Source organism: Penaeus monodon, chromosome 12, assembly GCF_015228065.2.
Source record: "Penaeus monodon isolate SGIC_2016 chromosome 12, NSTDA_Pmon_1, whole genome shotgun sequence".
NCBI lineage: Eukaryota > Metazoa > Arthropoda > Malacostraca > Decapoda > Penaeidae > Penaeus > Penaeus monodon.
In genome coordinates this window covers 9,721,885-9,739,384 of record NC_051397.1, presented here as the reverse complement: position 1 = coordinate 9,739,384, position 17,500 = coordinate 9,721,885, and the positions used below count along the sequence as shown (strand labels likewise).

At 41.2% G+C, this 17,500-nt stretch overlaps 1 protein-coding gene across 2 annotated transcripts in view; it reads left to right on the top strand.

The window, feature by feature from the left end:
* Positions 1–16,425, top strand: part of LOC119579264 — an 18,309-nt gene extending 1,884 nt beyond the window's left edge. The window contains exons 2-5 of one of the 2 annotated variants that reach the window (XM_037927004.1): positions 7,231–7,351; positions 14,538–14,687; positions 15,209–15,296; positions 15,573–16,425. In XM_037927004.1, coding sequence (XP_037782932.1) covers positions 7,231–7,351; positions 14,538–14,687; positions 15,209–15,296; positions 15,573–15,603 — 390 coding nt within the window. In that variant the 3' untranslated portion in view covers positions 15,604–16,425. Of the gene's footprint in view, positions 1–7,230; positions 7,352–14,537; positions 14,688–15,205; positions 15,297–15,572 lie in introns of both variants that reach the window. The other variant, XM_037927003.1, reaches the window with a different exon arrangement.
* Positions 16,426–17,500: the final 1,075 nt, after the last annotated feature.

Below are 17,500 nucleotides of genomic sequence, written 5' to 3'. Positions count from 1 at the left end.
CTCTCTTCTCTCTCTCTCTTCTCTCTCTCTCTCTCTCTCTCTCTCTCTCTCTCTCTATCTATCTATCTATCTATCTATCTATCTCTCTCTCTCTCTCTCTCTCTCTCTATCTCTATTTCTCTCTATTTACTCATTTATCCATCTCTTCATCTATCTATCTATCACTTTTTTTCTGTCTATCTACCTATCTATCTGTCTAATTATCTATTTATCTATCTATCTATCTGTCTAATTATTTATCTACTTATCTCTATCCCTTTCCCATTCCTCCCCATTGCCTCTTCCACCTCTATTCCCCTCCCCCCCTCCCCACAACCTCCCCTCCCCTTCCTCTCTCTCTCTCCCTAACTCCCCACCACCTCCCCTCATCTCCCTCCTTTAACCTCCCCTCATACATCCTCTAATTTCCCCTCCCCCCCTTAATATATCCCGTAACCTCTCCTTATCTCCCCTCATCATATCCCCTCCCCTCCGCTTACCTCCCCTCATTTTCCCTCATTTTCCCTCACCATCTCCCCTCTCCACCCTCCTTTCTCCTCCCCTCCCCTCATTATTCCTCTAACTTCACCTCCCTCCCCCCATATCTCCCCTCATCTCCCCTCATATATATCCCCTTTCCGCCCCCGTCTCTCTCTCCTCACCTCCCCTCACTTCACCCGACTCGCTTCATTACCTTAAATAAAGAACTCACGAACACACAGTCCTCAGACTAAATCTCCCACGAGGACCTGTATTCAAAAAAAAAAAAAAAAAAAAAAAAAATCTATAATATTTAAAGAGAAGAAATGAAGAGGTCTGTTTTTTTTTTTTTTTTTTTTTTTTGGGGGGGGGGGGGTGGGGGGGGGGTGTTTTGTATGAGAATGATTTAAAGGGTTGTTGCTGCTGTTTTGTTTATTATTCTTTTAAATTTATATATATATTTTTTATTTTATTTATTTTTATTTGGTTTCGTGTGAGTTTCATTCAGTCTTGTTCTCATTTTTTCCCCTCTTTTTGTTCATCACTTTTTCTAATTCGTTTTTTTTTTCTTTACTTTATCTTCCTTTTTCTCTCATTTTCATGTCCTCTTACTATTTTCTTTCTTCTTCTCCCTTCCCTATTTCGCCTTGTCTTTCCCCTCTTTTATCCCTCACTCCCTTCCTAATATCTTCCCTATTCCCCCTTTCGTTTATTCTCCTTCCCCCTTCCTTCGCTTCCCCTTCGTAAATCCTTCCCTTTCTCCTGTCCCCTCTTCCTTCTCTCTCTCCCTTTCCCCTCTCCCTTCTCCAACAGAAAAACGGGAATCGTCTAAAAAGAACGCATTAATATGTTTTCTATATTTGACTAGATTATAGGCTTCTCTGTGTGTATGTACGCCTCTCTCTCTGTGTGTGTGTGTGTGTGTGTGTGTGTGTGTGTGTGTGTGTGTGTGTGTGTGTGTGTGTGTGTGTGTGTGTGCTGTGCATGGCTGCGCGTGTGTGCGAATAAGTAAGTTTATTGATATTTGACCGTTGATAATATTGTGCTTATAAATACGTTTAAATTAACGTGAAAAACCGACGATAAAGGACCATCCCCTTACTCTCTTTCAATTAATCTCATTGTACGCCGCGCACGGGCGAGCTATCCCGTGTGAGAGTAAATCGTCGATTCATTCATTCTCTAACTTATACCGCCGCTGTTTCACCATCCCCTTTAAACAAAAGAGAGAAGAAATAACGATAGAGATAAAAATAGATCAAAAGAAAATCAAGAAGAAGAAGAATGGGAAAGATAAAAAAAAACGGAGCAAATGTGCGACGCGGCGCCCCACACGAGCGGGCAAGACGGGGCACCGTTGCGCTCCTCTCACTTCTCTTGTTTCACGGTAAATATTACTTCCGCCGAGGACACTCAGCCTTGTTTGCCCGCGTTCCCACTCGGACCAATACAGAAAACTGATGAAAACGACTTACCGCAGACAAAGTTGCTGTCTCTCTTCTCTGCATGTCCTTTGAAAGCTTCTCCTTTGATGAACTCCCAGGGAAGCAATTTACACTAACTCGTCGACTTGAAAAAGTATTTGGTGGGTATTTTTGTCTATATGCACACACACACACACACACACACACACACACACACACACACACACACACACACACACGCACTCACATCTTATTGTCTATATATCAACGTGCGTATGCGTGCATATATAAACACGTACAAATACACATCCACGCATTGTCCTGAGATACCGACTCCCCGCCCACTGTATGAATGACACAGACCCAACACCCACACCTAACTTGTGCTGGCGCATTACACCATAGCTCATTATCCCCCCTCTCCCCAACGCCCCCCCGATTATCTAGACGCGACAGTAATAAGGCCTCGCGTGGTTTATTAACCTCTGTTTCGATACAGACTATCCACCACCGAAGAACTAGTAAAGGATTATTTTTTTCGTCTTTGCCATTCGTCCTTTTCTATTTATTTCATTTTTTGTTCGGTGGTTCACGTTTTTTAATTTGTTAAGTATGTGGCGATACTTATAGTATTTTTTAAGGTATTTAAGGACGATGGTTAATGCGTATCAGTAATATGATTTTGGTAAACCGACCCAAATAAAACTCACCAACTTATTACGCTTTACCTTTTTTTTCTATTTTTTTTATTCTATCAGTTTTACCAAGTGGTCATTCAGTCGGTTCCAACTTTCGCTCATGATACAAACAAATCTGACATAACAGCGGCTTATATACAGTAACAGCGATCCTAGTCTCATATCAACACAATAACAGAACAGACGAAACTATAGATGATGAATTACACACCATCGCTTCGTGATGACACTACTAACCTCCCCATTTTCATTATCATTAGTTACCTCTGGGCTCATCACTTCTCCCATTGCTAATAAACGGGGTAATGATGCTCCCGTTTGTAAGCGTACTATATTTAGTTTGTAATAAACGGCAGCGTAAAAGTGACGGGTAGTTATATTAGCCGGATGCAAAGGGTAATATGTTCTGTGTTCTTTGGATGCATAATTGACTTGTGACGTTATGTTCTGTTGTTTGGGTTTCGTGTGGGACGTTCTGTCCTATTCTTTGTTTCTTTTTTTTTCTCTGTCTTTCTTTTCTATGAAGCTTTCTCTTTTCATTAATTGGTATTTATCTCTCTGTTTCGATCTCTCTCTCTTCTCTTCCTTTCCTCTCTTCTCTTCTCTTCCTTTCTCTTCTCATCTCTTCTGTCATCCCCCCCTTTATCCCATACCGTAATATAAAAGAAAAATCAAATAATACATATTTCCAAAGTCCAAGATCTTGTTTTTATTCCGAATAATAAGATCGGTCTTGGTTACACTAAATGACAGTAACGAGCAAGGAAATGCTCTGGGCAGTGTGGCTAGTTCGATGTGTATGCTATATATTCCTTCTCTGCCTCTGTATATGCCTCTCTCTCTCTCTTTCTCTCTCTCTCTCTCTCTCTCTCTCTCTCTCTCTCTCTCTCTTCTCTCTCTCTCTCTCTCTCTCTCTCTCTCTCTCTCTCTCTCTCTCTCTCTCTCTCTCTCTCTCTCTCTCTCTTCTCTCTCTCTTCTCTCTCTCTCTCTCTCTCTCTCTCTCTCTTTCTGTTTGTCTGTTTGCCCCCCCCTTCTCTCTTTCTTTCTCTCTTTCTCTTTCAATGCTATAATGGCTTGAGCAAGGTTTTATTAAGTTGAGGATGACTATCATGTGTTATGCATCATTATTTTTGAGACACAAAATTTCACCCCAGGAAGGAACTTATTAGCATAAGGCTGGAATTTTTTTTATTTATGTTATATCACTCTCCTGGCATGAAAACCATAGACTCTGAATACATGTACTTTTAAGTCTCATCTGCTAATATACCTTTGTTTTGTATGTTGATATGTGGGCCCACGCAGGGAATGGGGATAGCATAAGTTACTTCATTCCTTTGAGATGTAAGCTTTTGTCTCAACTAACTTGTCAAAGTCAAAAACAGTCTCTCACTCTCTCTCTCTCTCACTGTTTCTTTCCCTCTCTCTCTCTTTCTCTCTCTCTCTCTCTCTCTCTCTCTCCCTCTCTCTCTCTCTCTCTCTCTCTCTCTCTCTCTTTCTCTCTTTCTCTCTCTCTCTCTCTCTCTCTCTCTCTCTCTCTCTCTCTCTCTTCTCTCTTTCTCTTCCTACACGTACCTGTGTCTCAAATCATGTGTCATAGATTTCCGATAGTTACAATAAGTCGAGAATCAAAACGATAACACAAAGATGACTTTGATAATTAACGTAATTTGATCATTAATTAAGACAATTAACGTACTTTGATAATTAACATGTATAGAATATTTGCCATCCACTCGAATTCTCGGGTGGCACGGGGGGGGGGGGGTATGGGCGTGGGGGATGGGGGGATGGGGGGGGGGAAGAGTGACAGCCTACGGAAGATAACGAAAAGGAACATCAATATATATATATATATAAAGACAGCCCACATTTTCGATAACAAGATAAACATGTGCTACTGTTATCTAATTACATCTCCTTTTTATCTTTTATCCCTCCTCCCTTCCCCCTCCCACCCCCCCCCCCCTCTTCATCCCTTCTCTCCTTCATCTCTTTATTTTTCTCTTCTCTTCCTCTTTTTTCTCTATTCTGCTATTTCTTCCTTCGTTCTCTCCCCTTTTCCATCTTATTCTTTCTTGTCTCTCTTCTTCTCATTCATTTCTCTTTATTCCATCTTCTCTTCTCTTTTCCTCCCTCTTTCATCTCATCTCCCTTCCTTTTTTCTTTCTTTTCCCTCCATCTCTCCTTTCTTCTCTCTCTTTCTATCTTCTCTTATTCGATCTTCCTCCTCCCCTCCACCTTCCCTCCCCCTCAACCCACCCCTCCCTCCTCCTCTCCCCTCCCTCTCCTTCCCTCCTTCCTCCTCCTCCCTCAACTTATCCCTCCCTCGCCTCTCCTCATTCCCTCTCACCCCCACCCCCCCTCTCTCCCTTCCCCTCCCCACCTTTCCTCTCCCACCTCTCCTCCTCCACTCTCCCTCTCCCTCCTCCACTCCTCCTCCAACTCCTCCCTCTTCCCTTCTCCTCCTCCACCTCCCTCTCATCCCCTCCATCCCCCTCCTCCCCCTCTCCCCTCCTCCACCTCCCCCTCCATCCCCTCTCCACCTCCTCCTCCTCCCCTCCCACCCCCTCTCCACCTCCTCTCCTCCACCCATTCCTCATCCTCCACCACAGAGACACACAAACAAACAGAAACAGAGAAGAGGAAAGAGAAACAAGAAGAGCGAAAGAGAGAGTAAAAACAAAAAATTTGGATTCGCCCCTCTGGCAATTTTCGAAAAAAAATATCAGATTAGCTTTTCAGTTCCTCTCAAAGATTGGATATTACGTTCTAATCGCATTTAAAAAAAAGGGTGTATTTTTTGTATACTCGAGTACGCTGTATAATACATTCATAGATAAGCATGTTGTATAAAAGGCCTACATCAACATAGATAAACACACACAAACATACAAGTTCTTACTCACAAACATAAACACTGCATTATCCATGTTTGTATTTCGTTTAGCTACATGTTACACACACGCACACACACATACACATTACACAGACACACAATAGGCACTCGTATAGATAGATTGATAGTTAGATAGATAGATAGATAGATAGATGGATAGATAAATGGATAGACAGACAGACAGATAGATAGATAGATAGATAGATAGATAGATAGATAGATAGATAGATAGATAGATAGGAAGACAGACAGACAGATAGACAGATAGACAGACAGACAGACAGACAGATAGATAGATAGATAGATTGGCAGATAGAGAGATGAATAGGTAAATGGATGAGCAGAGAGATACTGATATATATATATATATATATATATATATATATATATATATATATATATATATATATATATATATATATATATATATATATATATATATACGTGTGCATGCGTGTATAGGTATCAACAGTGCATCATCACAGCACTGTAAGTGAATTTAGGTTCGCAGTGTCTCTTTATTGATTCATCAGAAATTCTATCTACGGTCACTCTCCATCAACACCGCATCACGCAGCCGCTTTCACTTCAAACCGACATCAATTATATATCCCTCTCCTCCTGTTAGGGGTATGGAGTTACTTAAGAACTCCCTCTCCTATTTCTGCTCCTACTCCTACACCTTTCCCTCATCATCCTCCCATTCATCCTCCTTCTCGTACACCCACTCCAAATTCCTATCCTCCTCCTCCTCCTCCTCCTTCTCCTCCTCTTCCTCCCACATCCCACTTCCTCCTCTTCCTCTTCTTCCTCCTCCTCCTCCTTCTACTCCCACTTCTTTTCCTCCTCCTCCTCCCAGCTCCTCCTCCTCCTTCTACTCCCACTTCTTTTCCTCCTCCCCTCCTCCTCCTCCTCCTTCTGCTCCTCCTCCTCTTCCTCCTCTCACGCGTGCAGGAGACCAGACCTTCTCTCGGGGAAACTGTCATCCCTACTAAAGCTTTGTGACAGACGTGGGCTCTTGTTAACCGACCTCTGTTAACATGTGGGACAGGTGACTCGGGTGGCTCATAACAGAGTGTGTGTGTGTGTGTGAGGGGAAAGAGAGAGAGAGAGGGGTGGGGGCGAGGGGGGTCTACAGACGGTCCCTTGGCGCTATTTTTTAAAGCTCTGTGTTATGGTTTTCTTGATATTTTGGTCGTTTGTATTATTTTTTGTTGTGTGTTTGTGTGTGGGAGAGAGAGGGGGAGGGGAAGGGGGGTGATGGCTAATGAGTGAGATGGATACTGGGAGAAGAAGAGTGCTGTGATTCAGTGTCGATTTGTTATCATTATTTATCTGTTTATTTATTTGTTATTGTTGTCTTTTTTTTTGCGTGTCATTAATGTAGGTTTATTTCCGATGCACAAAACGGATTAGTATTTTATGGAGATAAGATGGTACATTGCAGTTTCATCATTCAAAATAGAAAAAAAAAAACAGTCGGTCAAATCTCCTTCCTTGAGTATATCAAGTTACAGAGACGAACACACAAACGCACATACAATTACCCACACCCACACAAACACACACACACACACACACACACAAAACACCCACACCCACAAAACAAACACCCACAACCCACAACACAAACACCCACACACACGCAAACACACCCCCATCCACACACACACACTCCCGTCCCATCTCCCCGTCTCCTTTACACCGAATTTCAAACTGACGGGCATCTCTCTCTCTCTCTCTCCTCCAGATGAGTCGCTTCCTGTGCCACATGACCCTCCTGCTGCTTGTTGCCGTGGCACTCACCGCCGCACAAGGATTCTATTCCCAGCGATATGGCAAGCGAGGAGATAGCAATAGGGAGATTACAGGTGAGTCAGCTGTGAGTTCCTTACTCATTTGGGGAGACGGTACGGGGGAGGTGACGGGGTGAGTCAGCTATGGGTTCAGGTGCTCATCTTACTCACTTGAGGAGACAAAACGGGTGAGTCAGTTTGAAGAGGCGACACGGGTGAGTCATCTATGGGTTCAGGTACTCACCTTACTCACTTGAGGAGACGAGTGAGTCAGCTACGAGTTCAGGTACTCACCTTACTCACTTGGGGAGATCGTATGATTCAACTATGAGTCAAATCCTCACCTCACTAGTCACTTCGAATGGGTAGAATGTATTCCATCGAGAAGGCAACACTAGAGACGTTGATATGTTTAATACTCATCTCACTTACTCACCTCTAGTGGGATGGGATGTAAGGGACTGGAGATCACGGGTGAGTCAATTATGAGTTCACATCTCGCCTTACTCACTCGCCTCAATCGGGTGGATATATACGATTGAGGAGAAAACACAGGTGAGGTGATGAGTAAGATGAGTTTATTACTCATCTTACTCACTTAACTTCTAATTGAATGGGTTATAAAGCCAAGGGACTAGAATATGGACATTGCAGATGAGTTAATTATGCATTCATTACTCACCTACTTAGCACACTTACTCACCTCTTAAGGGATGGGATATGGGTGAAGAGATCATGAGTGAGTAACCCATGAGTTCAGTACATGTCTTACTCACTCACTTCCAGCCACCTGGAATATACAAGAGAGGGAATCATGATAGGGAAATCCCAAATGTACAAGCGAGGAAGCCAACATGAAGGAAAATAACAGGTGAGTCGCAATATTCAATATTCACGTACTCACCTGTAGTGGGACAGTAGGGAGATCACAGATGAAGATGAGTCACCTATGAATTCATTACTCAACTTATTCGCCTCAAATGGAAAACGTTGCAACGAACATGGGAACAAAACCTGGGAAGTTAAAAATGAATTATTATGAATACTTTACTCACCTGCTACTTAACACACACAAACACACACACAATCACCCACACACACACACACACATCTACACACATAAACAAACCCACACTCACAAAACAAACACCCACACACACACACACACACACACACACACACACACACACACACACAAACACACACACCCATCCACACAATTTACTCACCTGCTACTTAACTCTAACGAAATGTGGAGTGAATAAGAGTAATTCACCGAGTTAGAAATCGGTGGATTAGCCTCATCCACATGTGGATATCCAATTAGCATTCAGAGGGACGAAGAGAGGCGTCGGATGTCACTGAAAGACCAAAGAATGTGGGTGTGGATAGATAAATATCATTGTAGATTCATTGTTAAGAAAAGAAAAAAAAAAGTCTTATTTTCGCAAAATTAAGATATGCAACATTGTGAAAATCATTCACGTAAGATCAGATCACTTTATAGCAAAATCAGGTCTAATCTTATCTGTCACATTCGAGTACAGACGCCAAAATAAAACTCCCTCCCCCCCTCCCCCCTCCTTTCTCTCCTTCCCTCCCTCCTTCCTCCCTGCAACTCTCTCCCTCCTTTCCAACTTTCTTCCTCCCTCCATCTCTTATTTTTTTCTTAATTTCTCTCCCTCCTCCCTGTGTCTCTCCCTCTCCGTCCTGCCCCCCTCTCTCTCCTCCCTGCGTCTCTCTTCTTTCTCCTCCTTTCTCTCCCTCCTATTTGCCTCTATCTCTCTCCTCCCAGCATCTCTCCCTCTTCCTCCTTCTCGTCTCTCTCTCCCTCCTCCTCCTGGATCTCCCTCCCTCCTGCTTCTCATCTCTCTATCTCTCTCTCCCTCCCTCCTGCATCTCTCCCCCTCCTCTTCCCTTATTGCTTCCCCCCTCCCCCTCCCACTTGCATCCTCCCTCCCAATCCCCCTTTGCACCCCCCCTCCCCCCTCCACTTGCTCTCTATAAATACAATATTGGCCGCCTCGTATTTACGACTCTATCAGCCCATATGAACCGTAATTCGCTCGTAAATAGAGTTCATTTTGGTTCGCTTTATGACCGCCGTTCTAACACTGACGCCTATCTTATGGTCTGAATATGGTCTCGCTGAAAAGAAGAATTAACTTCACGCGCACGAAAAAAGGAAAAAAACTAATATTTTAATTTTCATCGAATAGAACAAGAGGTTTGTTAGTTTGTACTGTTTTTTCTTTCATTTCTTAGTCTACCTTTTATATATCTATTATATATATATATATATATATATATATATATATATATATATATATATATATATATATATATATATATATATATTCTTATTTTTGCAATGAACAATGATTCAAGGATCGTTAGTATTTTCGATCTGACTTATTCGATCTGCTTAAATATGCAATATGTTTTACAACGAAATAGGAAGAACACTGATAGATAATATAAACAGATTTTTTTTTTTGGTTGAGTATCACTTTATACAAAAAAAAAGAAACGAAATCAGGTTCCAAGTTCTATCCACCACAAAAAGAATAATAACGATAACAATAATAATAAATAAAAAAAAGAGTGACAGAAGACACCCGAGAAATTCGTATAGTATTTTCATTGCCTTCGCCACATCGAACACAAGCGATAGAAACCCTGGAGGTCACAATATAAATACAAAATGGATAAGCCGATTGGGCCGCGTTGCCTGACCACAAGAAATACATACATACTCCCTTAACCCCCCCCCCTCTTTCCCCTCCTCCTCTCCCCTCTCTCTTTTCTCATTTCTATCTTGATCACTTTGTCTCTTTCTGTTCTCTTCATAGTTTTATTTCTTCTATCCTATCTTTCTACTTTCTCTCTTTCCTTCTTCTTTTTTTGCTCCTCTTCTTTCTCTCTCCTTTTATTTCAATTTCCTTTCTATCTCCCCTCTTCTTTCCTTCTTATGCTCTTCTCTTCTCCCTATTCGTGTTTCCTTCCTCTTTTCTCCTTTCTTGGTCTCTCCCTATCCTCCTTCTCCCACTCTTCATCCTGTCTCTTTCCCTCCTCCCTCTCCCCTTTCTCCAATTTCTTTCCCTTTTCCCTCCTCTCTCTCTCCTCTTTTCTTTTTTGCCATCTCAACTCACCTTTTCTCCTTCCTCTTCCCCTCTTTCCTTTCTCCCCTCTCCTTCTCCCTCCCTTCCCCCTCCCTTCGCCTCAGGCACTAACAACAGCCCAGTCTACCTTCGCCAACTGACCGATACTACGAGAGAGTTTTTTTCGATTATTTATTTATTTGTTTATTTTTCATTATATATTTTTTATTTATTTATTTATTTATTTATTTTTTTTTGGGGGGGGGGCGTCTCTTGGGTCTGTATTTCAGTGTATGTTGGATTTTATATCGTAATGATTTTAAATGGATATGGGTATTTAAATACCTCCGTTTATCAACATACATGCATGCACACAAACCTACACAGATGCACACACACAACCACACACACACAGCCCCCCCCCACACACACACAACCTCTCACTCACAATCTCCCCCCCCCCTTACACACACATAACCCCTCCGCTTCAAAATACCCACGCACATTCACACATTCAAAACAAAGCAGAGACAGTAGCGTCTCGACCCAACAGTCCCACGCCAGCATAATGACACTTAGACGCAACTGACACCGTAAAACGTCCGTCCTCAGGGGAGGTTTACACGCCACTGATCTAAGACAAAGCATCACTAAGTATTTCAAGGCTGAGATGGGCCTATTCTAGCACCATCGTCGTCAGAAGATTCTCTCCGGCTCTTTGTGTCTCTGTTTCTCTCTCTCTCTCTCTCTCTCTTTCTTTCTTTCTTCTGTCTGTCTGTCTGTCTTCTCTCTCTTCTTCTTCTCTTTCTTCTGTCTGTCTTCTCGTCTCTCTCTCTCTCTCTCTCTCTCTCTCTCTCTCTCTCTCTCTCTCTCTCTCTCTCTCTCTCTCTCTCTCTCTCTTCTCTCTTCTCTCACTCTCTCTCTGTCTGGCTATCTATGCATCTATCTATCTATTTTTTCTATCAATCTCTCTCTCTCTCTCTCTCTCTCTCTCTCTATCTCTCTAGATATCTATCTGTCCAACTATTCACACACAGAGGAAAGACCCCATAAAAAAAAAAAAAAAACAGAATTCGACATTCACTTTTGTTTTCTTCTCTGACTCCATAGAAAAACGAAATGCGTCCTTGATTCAAAAAAAAAAAAAAAAAAAATAGAAATGCTTTTTATAAACTTTTTTTTTTAATTTTTTTTTTATTATGGACTGTCCCCTTCCACGTGGCAAGTCGGTGTCCCAAGATATTCCCAGACGTTACAGTTCATAACCCATTTCAAAGGGAGGAGTATCGGATAACAGGGGAAAAATTGTGTTTACTGTATGTAAAGGTTGTATTTGATGTTCCGGTTAAAGCGGCCGATGAAAGTATGACTCCGTTTTGGGGATATGTCTGTATATATGGATTGATAGATAAATGGATAGATAGATAGATGGATGGATAGATGGATGGATAGATAGATAGATAGATAGATGGAGGATGATAGATAGATAGATAGATAGATAGATAGATAGATAGATAGACAGGCAGGCAGACAGACAGATAGATAGATACTGATAGACTGATAGATATGGATATATTCTCTACCAATCTCTCAGCTTCAAATAAATACAGGTTGGATGACATCACTTCTAGATTCCTGCAACGGCGTGCATCTTCGGAACCACTCTGCGTTTTGAATATTCTTATGTTGATTGCATAGAGTACATTGCCATTAAGCTCTTCATTAAAGTTTTGTCTAATCACTTTTATCGCGGAGATATTATGGATTATCCTGTCCTTGCGTTCACCTCATTCGTAACTGGAGTTTGAGGGGAAGAGAGGATGAGGAGATGAGGGGAAGAGAGGGTGAGGAGATGAGGAGAAGAGAGGGTGAGGAGATGAGGGAAGAGAGGGTGAGGAGATGAGGGGAAGAGAGAGTGAGGAGATGAGGGGAAAGAGTGTTAATGGGAAATGATTAAGGGAGGAGAGAGGGTGAGGGGAAGAGATAAAATTGGGAGAGGGGAGTTAGAAGAGATGAAGATTAGGACAAAAAGAAGGTGGAAGAGACGGAAGAGATAAAGGTGAGGAAAAGGTGAGGTGCAAGAGACAAAGGATAAGGGAGATGAAGATAAGAGCATAATAAATAACAGACGAGATGAAAATAAGAAAAAAAGAGAAAGAAAACCGAGATGTATGGGTGGGTATGGGGGAGGGGGGGGTGTAGGTGGCTGTGGGAGGGGGGGGAAGAGAAGTTAAATTTAGCCTCAGGTAAGATGACTTCGAAAAGCGATGTCGTGACGTCATTCTTCGACACGGCACCGAGCCTCCCTCTCCAGCCAGCTAATTATGTTAAAGCTCCTTCGACCCCAAGTGTGAGGGAAGGGAAAAATGTGTCTTAATATGACCCCAGAGTATCGAAGGCAATGAGGTCGGGAGGGGATGGGGGTGGAGTAGGGGGTGGAGCCTGGGGTGTAGGGGGTGGAGCGTGGGGTGTAGGGGGTGGAGCCTGGGGTGTAGGAGGTGGAGCGTGGGGTGTAGGGGGTGGAGCCTGGGGTGTAGGGGGTGGAGCCTGGGGTGTAGGGGGTGGAGCCTGGGGTGTAGGGGGTGGATCCTAGGGTGTGGGGGAAGGGGGGAGGAGCCTGGGGTGTGGGAGGAAGGGGTGGAAAAATACATACGCAAAAGGATTTGTTTAGGAGCTGAGACACATTGTGGAAGGAAGGGGGACAAAAGAAAGGAGAGGGAGATGGAGAAGGATGTGTTGTGGAAAAAAAAAGGGTGTGTAGTGTGTGCTGGATATTTCACTCGACAGTTTTCTTTCGAGAAATGAGACGCGCACCTCTTTCTCCCTAAGACGGTCTATTTTGATCTAAACGTACCTGTCTATCTATCCAATTTCATTTAATTTCTATAATATGCCCTTCTCCTCTCTCCTCTCTCTCTCTCTCTCTCTCTCTCTCTCTCTCTCTCTCTCTCTCTCTCTTTCTGCTTCTGTCTCTATCCATTTCTTTCTCTCTTTCTCTATTTATCTATCTATCTTCTTTTCTCTCTCTCTCTCTCTCTCTCTCTCTCTCTTTCTTTCTCCATTCACATAATTAAGCCAATATAAATATCACGCCATTGATATTGCTCTCGGTAATTCAGACAAAGGGTTCGCAAAAAATAGAGACGTTTAGTTTCTGTCTCTCTCTCTCTCTCTCTCTCTCTCTCTCTCTCTCTCTCTCTCTCTCTCTCTCTCTCTCTCTCTCTCTCTCTCTCTCTCTCTCTCTCTCTCTCTTAAAAAAAAAATCCATGCATTGATTTTTTTTAGGCCTTTTAGAAAATCACATTTCAATTGAATCTCCTCATATATCTCACTTCAATCTGTTTTTCGCCCCTCCTCCATACCTCATAAATTTATCATTGTACAGGTCCCAATCCACACACTTGTACTCTGAGCGCCCGATATAAACATAAGCATCAGAATAAATCAAGTAAATTATGATACAAGAGGCGTTAAGACCTGCCGTTTTCAGGTTCTTTGTAATATGACTAAAGAAATGCTATTTACTGGAAGTCGATTTTGTGTATATGATAATACTGTCAATATATTTCATACGTGTATTTAGTACTGAATTTCTATTTTATTATTTTAGTAATACTGAAAGCCAAGTCTCATGTGTATGCTGATATTGAAAATATATTTCATAAATGTACCTGTTATGTATATTTACTTCACAATACGTCAATGCTTATACCAATTTTTGATTTCCCATTTTCTATCATAAACGAAATCACTTGTTAACACCATCCTTATATTTCCCATTTTCTATTATAATCTAAGGTCCTCCTTTACACCAACTTTTGATTTCCCATTTTCTATCATGAGCGAAAGTCATCAGTTTACGCCAATCTTCGATTTCCCATTTTCTGTCATAGCGAAAGTCATTAGTTTGCACACTTTATATTTCCCATTTTCTATTATATCCGAAAGTCCTCATTTACATCAACCTATGATTTCCCATTTTCTATCATGAGCGAAAGTTATCAGTTTACACCATCCTTCGATTTCCCATTTTCTATCGTGAGCGAAAGTCTTTAGTTTGCAGCATCCTTTTCTATAATAAATTGAAATATCTTCTTTACATTATTTACTAACATTCTCCATCTTCCATCACTTGTTTACTTATTATTTTTCCTTCCCAGTACGTTCTGGATTCTACGCCAATCGCTACGGCCGATCCCCACCTCATGACCTTCCTGAAATCAAGGTCAGGTCATCCAGGTTCATCGGCGGTTCTCGTTACGGAAAGCGATCTGGCCCAGCTGACGTCGCTCCTATTATGACCTCTGAAGGTAAGAGGGACGCGGGTCGTGACCTCTGCTGCAGGTCAAATAGGGTTAGGACTGTCTACGTAACTTAAATAAATTTCTATAAATTTGTATATATATTTTTTTCATTGAAATACGTAAATGGAGGAAAAAGAAAGGAATGAATTAACTCAGTGTGTAAGATAATAATGGCACAAGATTATTTTTTTCTAATTCTTATGAAGACATAAAGACAGAATCGATAACGAAGACGAATGTGGAGACTCACTCCCACCCCATTACAGAGCGACAACGTAACAAATTTCCCATCAAAAGTTAATCCTAAATCTTTCTCCCTCTCTTCCCCCTTCCTCCCCTTCTTCTTCCCTCTTCCTTTCCGCTCTCCACCTTCCCTTTTTCCTTACCCTCTTACCCTGCCCCTTCCTCTCCCCTCCCTTTCCCTTCTCCTCCCCTTTCTTGTTTTTCCCTTCTTCTTCCCCTTCCTTCCTCTTCCCCTCTCGCCCTTCTTCTTCTGCTTCTTCTTCCCCTCAACCCACCCACAGCAGAGGAAGCAGAAATGCCCGCCACATTCCTGGTTGGAGAGTCTGTCGTTTGCCTGCTTATCGACGTTCCTGACATCTATCGGTGTATCAGGTAAGTACGTGATTAATTCGGTTCAGGGATCCTGGTTATAAAGCCCTAATTAGTAGTGCGGATATATATATATATATTTTTATATAATTGATGAAAAATGGACGTAGTTATGTCGGTTATATCTTAGTAGATAGATAGGAAATTTTGCATATTGTCTCCACATCCTCCGCTCGATGACAGAGACCATAAAATTAGAGAAAAAACTAGAGATCAAAATGATAAAACTAGATATTATACGCTATATAAGCTACTTTCACGTTCTTGTTGCTCTTCTAGGAAATCTGCATCTGAAGAATCCACCAACTGAGGTTTTCTCTCTCTTACGAAGCGTCATCCCTGAAGCTCATCGTTGAATTCTCGCTTGAAAACGTCAAAAAGGAGTATTGTCTTCGGAAGAACAATGAACATGCAGTAGAACAGTATAAAAGAGTGTGGGAGACATTTCTTTTTCTATGAAAACAAGTCAAAAATGCAATATGCGGATCCTGAGTTGCCAATGCTAATTTGATTTTGAGAAATCTATAAGGTATTAGCTTAGACGATGTACAGTATATGATATATAAATATATTTCTTTTTTTGCTTTGCGTTTTACGAGCTTATGCCTCTATTTGGACATTGTTTATCTTCATGACATTTTCTTTCTTATGAACATTTAGATAAACAACTAGATCGTTGCTTCCTGTGTACTAGTATGAACCAAAGAACGTGGGGTTGTGTTCTAAACGTCTCCGACTTTAATAAAATAAAACTATATCTAATCAAATTCGCCAATCATTCACAAATCAGGATAACAAGTTTTCTGACAACCTTACCCTTTTTTCTGAGCCCTGAAAGTGAAAGAATATTCCACGACACTATTTAGTTTTGGATTCAATTCCCGTTTTCTTTCATCTGGTATTTTGTCTCGTTTTCTTTCATGAGGTCTATTTAGCCCTCATGATCGGGTTAGCGGTCGACAGTCTTCCTCTTCATTTATCATTTATCAAGAGATGTGTTTGATTAATTAATAAAACCATTTGAAGAACGGCATTAGGACTTAATCTGAGAGAGAGAGAGAGAGAGAGAGAGAGAGAGAGAAGAGAGAGAGAGAGAGAGAGAGAGAGAGAGAGAGAGAGAGAGAGAGAGAGAGAGAGAGAGAGAGAGAGAGTGAGAGACGGATGAAGACAGAATGGTACGAGGACAGAGATGTGAGAGAAGAGTGAATGTCCCATGGAATTTACAACGTGGTGAAGCGCATTCAGACTATTACCATAGCGTGTCACCATGAAGATTAATCACTCATAGTTCTTATAGGCTGCCACAGCAAAGGACACTATATTGCATTTGATATCAGACAACTGTTCCTGCTCTTTTTCCAATAGTCACGCACGCTCACTAGTGCTGTATAGTTATATCATACGTTGATAAGGTACTGTCCGTTTTGTCACTTGTTTACTGCACGTGATATGAGGCAATAATAAGTCCATGTCCATACCCGTTTTAGCATGAAAGATTTAATAATCTAATGATCAAGTAGCCAAAGGATGAGCTTGTACTAATGCATGTTTTCATCATTCTTCAATAAAACGTATGATTTTCTGTTGTCCTTATTGCACATGCAAGATAATCATTAGATGTTCCGTTTGCAATGAAGTTTAACATTGGACAATAGCAAAGATCTTGCTTCACACCATCTAATAAAGTGAACGAAAAGAAGAGTGTCACTTGATTTACATAATCAATGCCTAGATTCTTGCTCACGGGACACTAATTAGAATAATGTAGATGTCATATATATTTAGATCATATATTATTACTATAGTATATATTCAATCACAGATACATATTAGATATAATGTATATGCATATATATACATATATATATATGCATTTATATACATATAAAATATATGAATGAGTACATATACAAGCATATAAGAATTGATATAAATAAATCTATTATAACATAACGCCTCCTAATGATAATGAGTTAATCATTATGTTGTAAATTCCTTGCCCCGAATTTGCAACAAATTTCTGATATACTATACAGACGTACATATTAAACGTAAAATCTATTTCACTGCATTATTCCATTGAAAATCACCCATGCTTATTGTCTATCTTTTGCCGGAATCAAAACACCCTTTAATATGTAATAAGAATACCATATCGTACTAAGTCAGTGGAATATTTCTTGATTAATTGATTTTTCCGATATGTA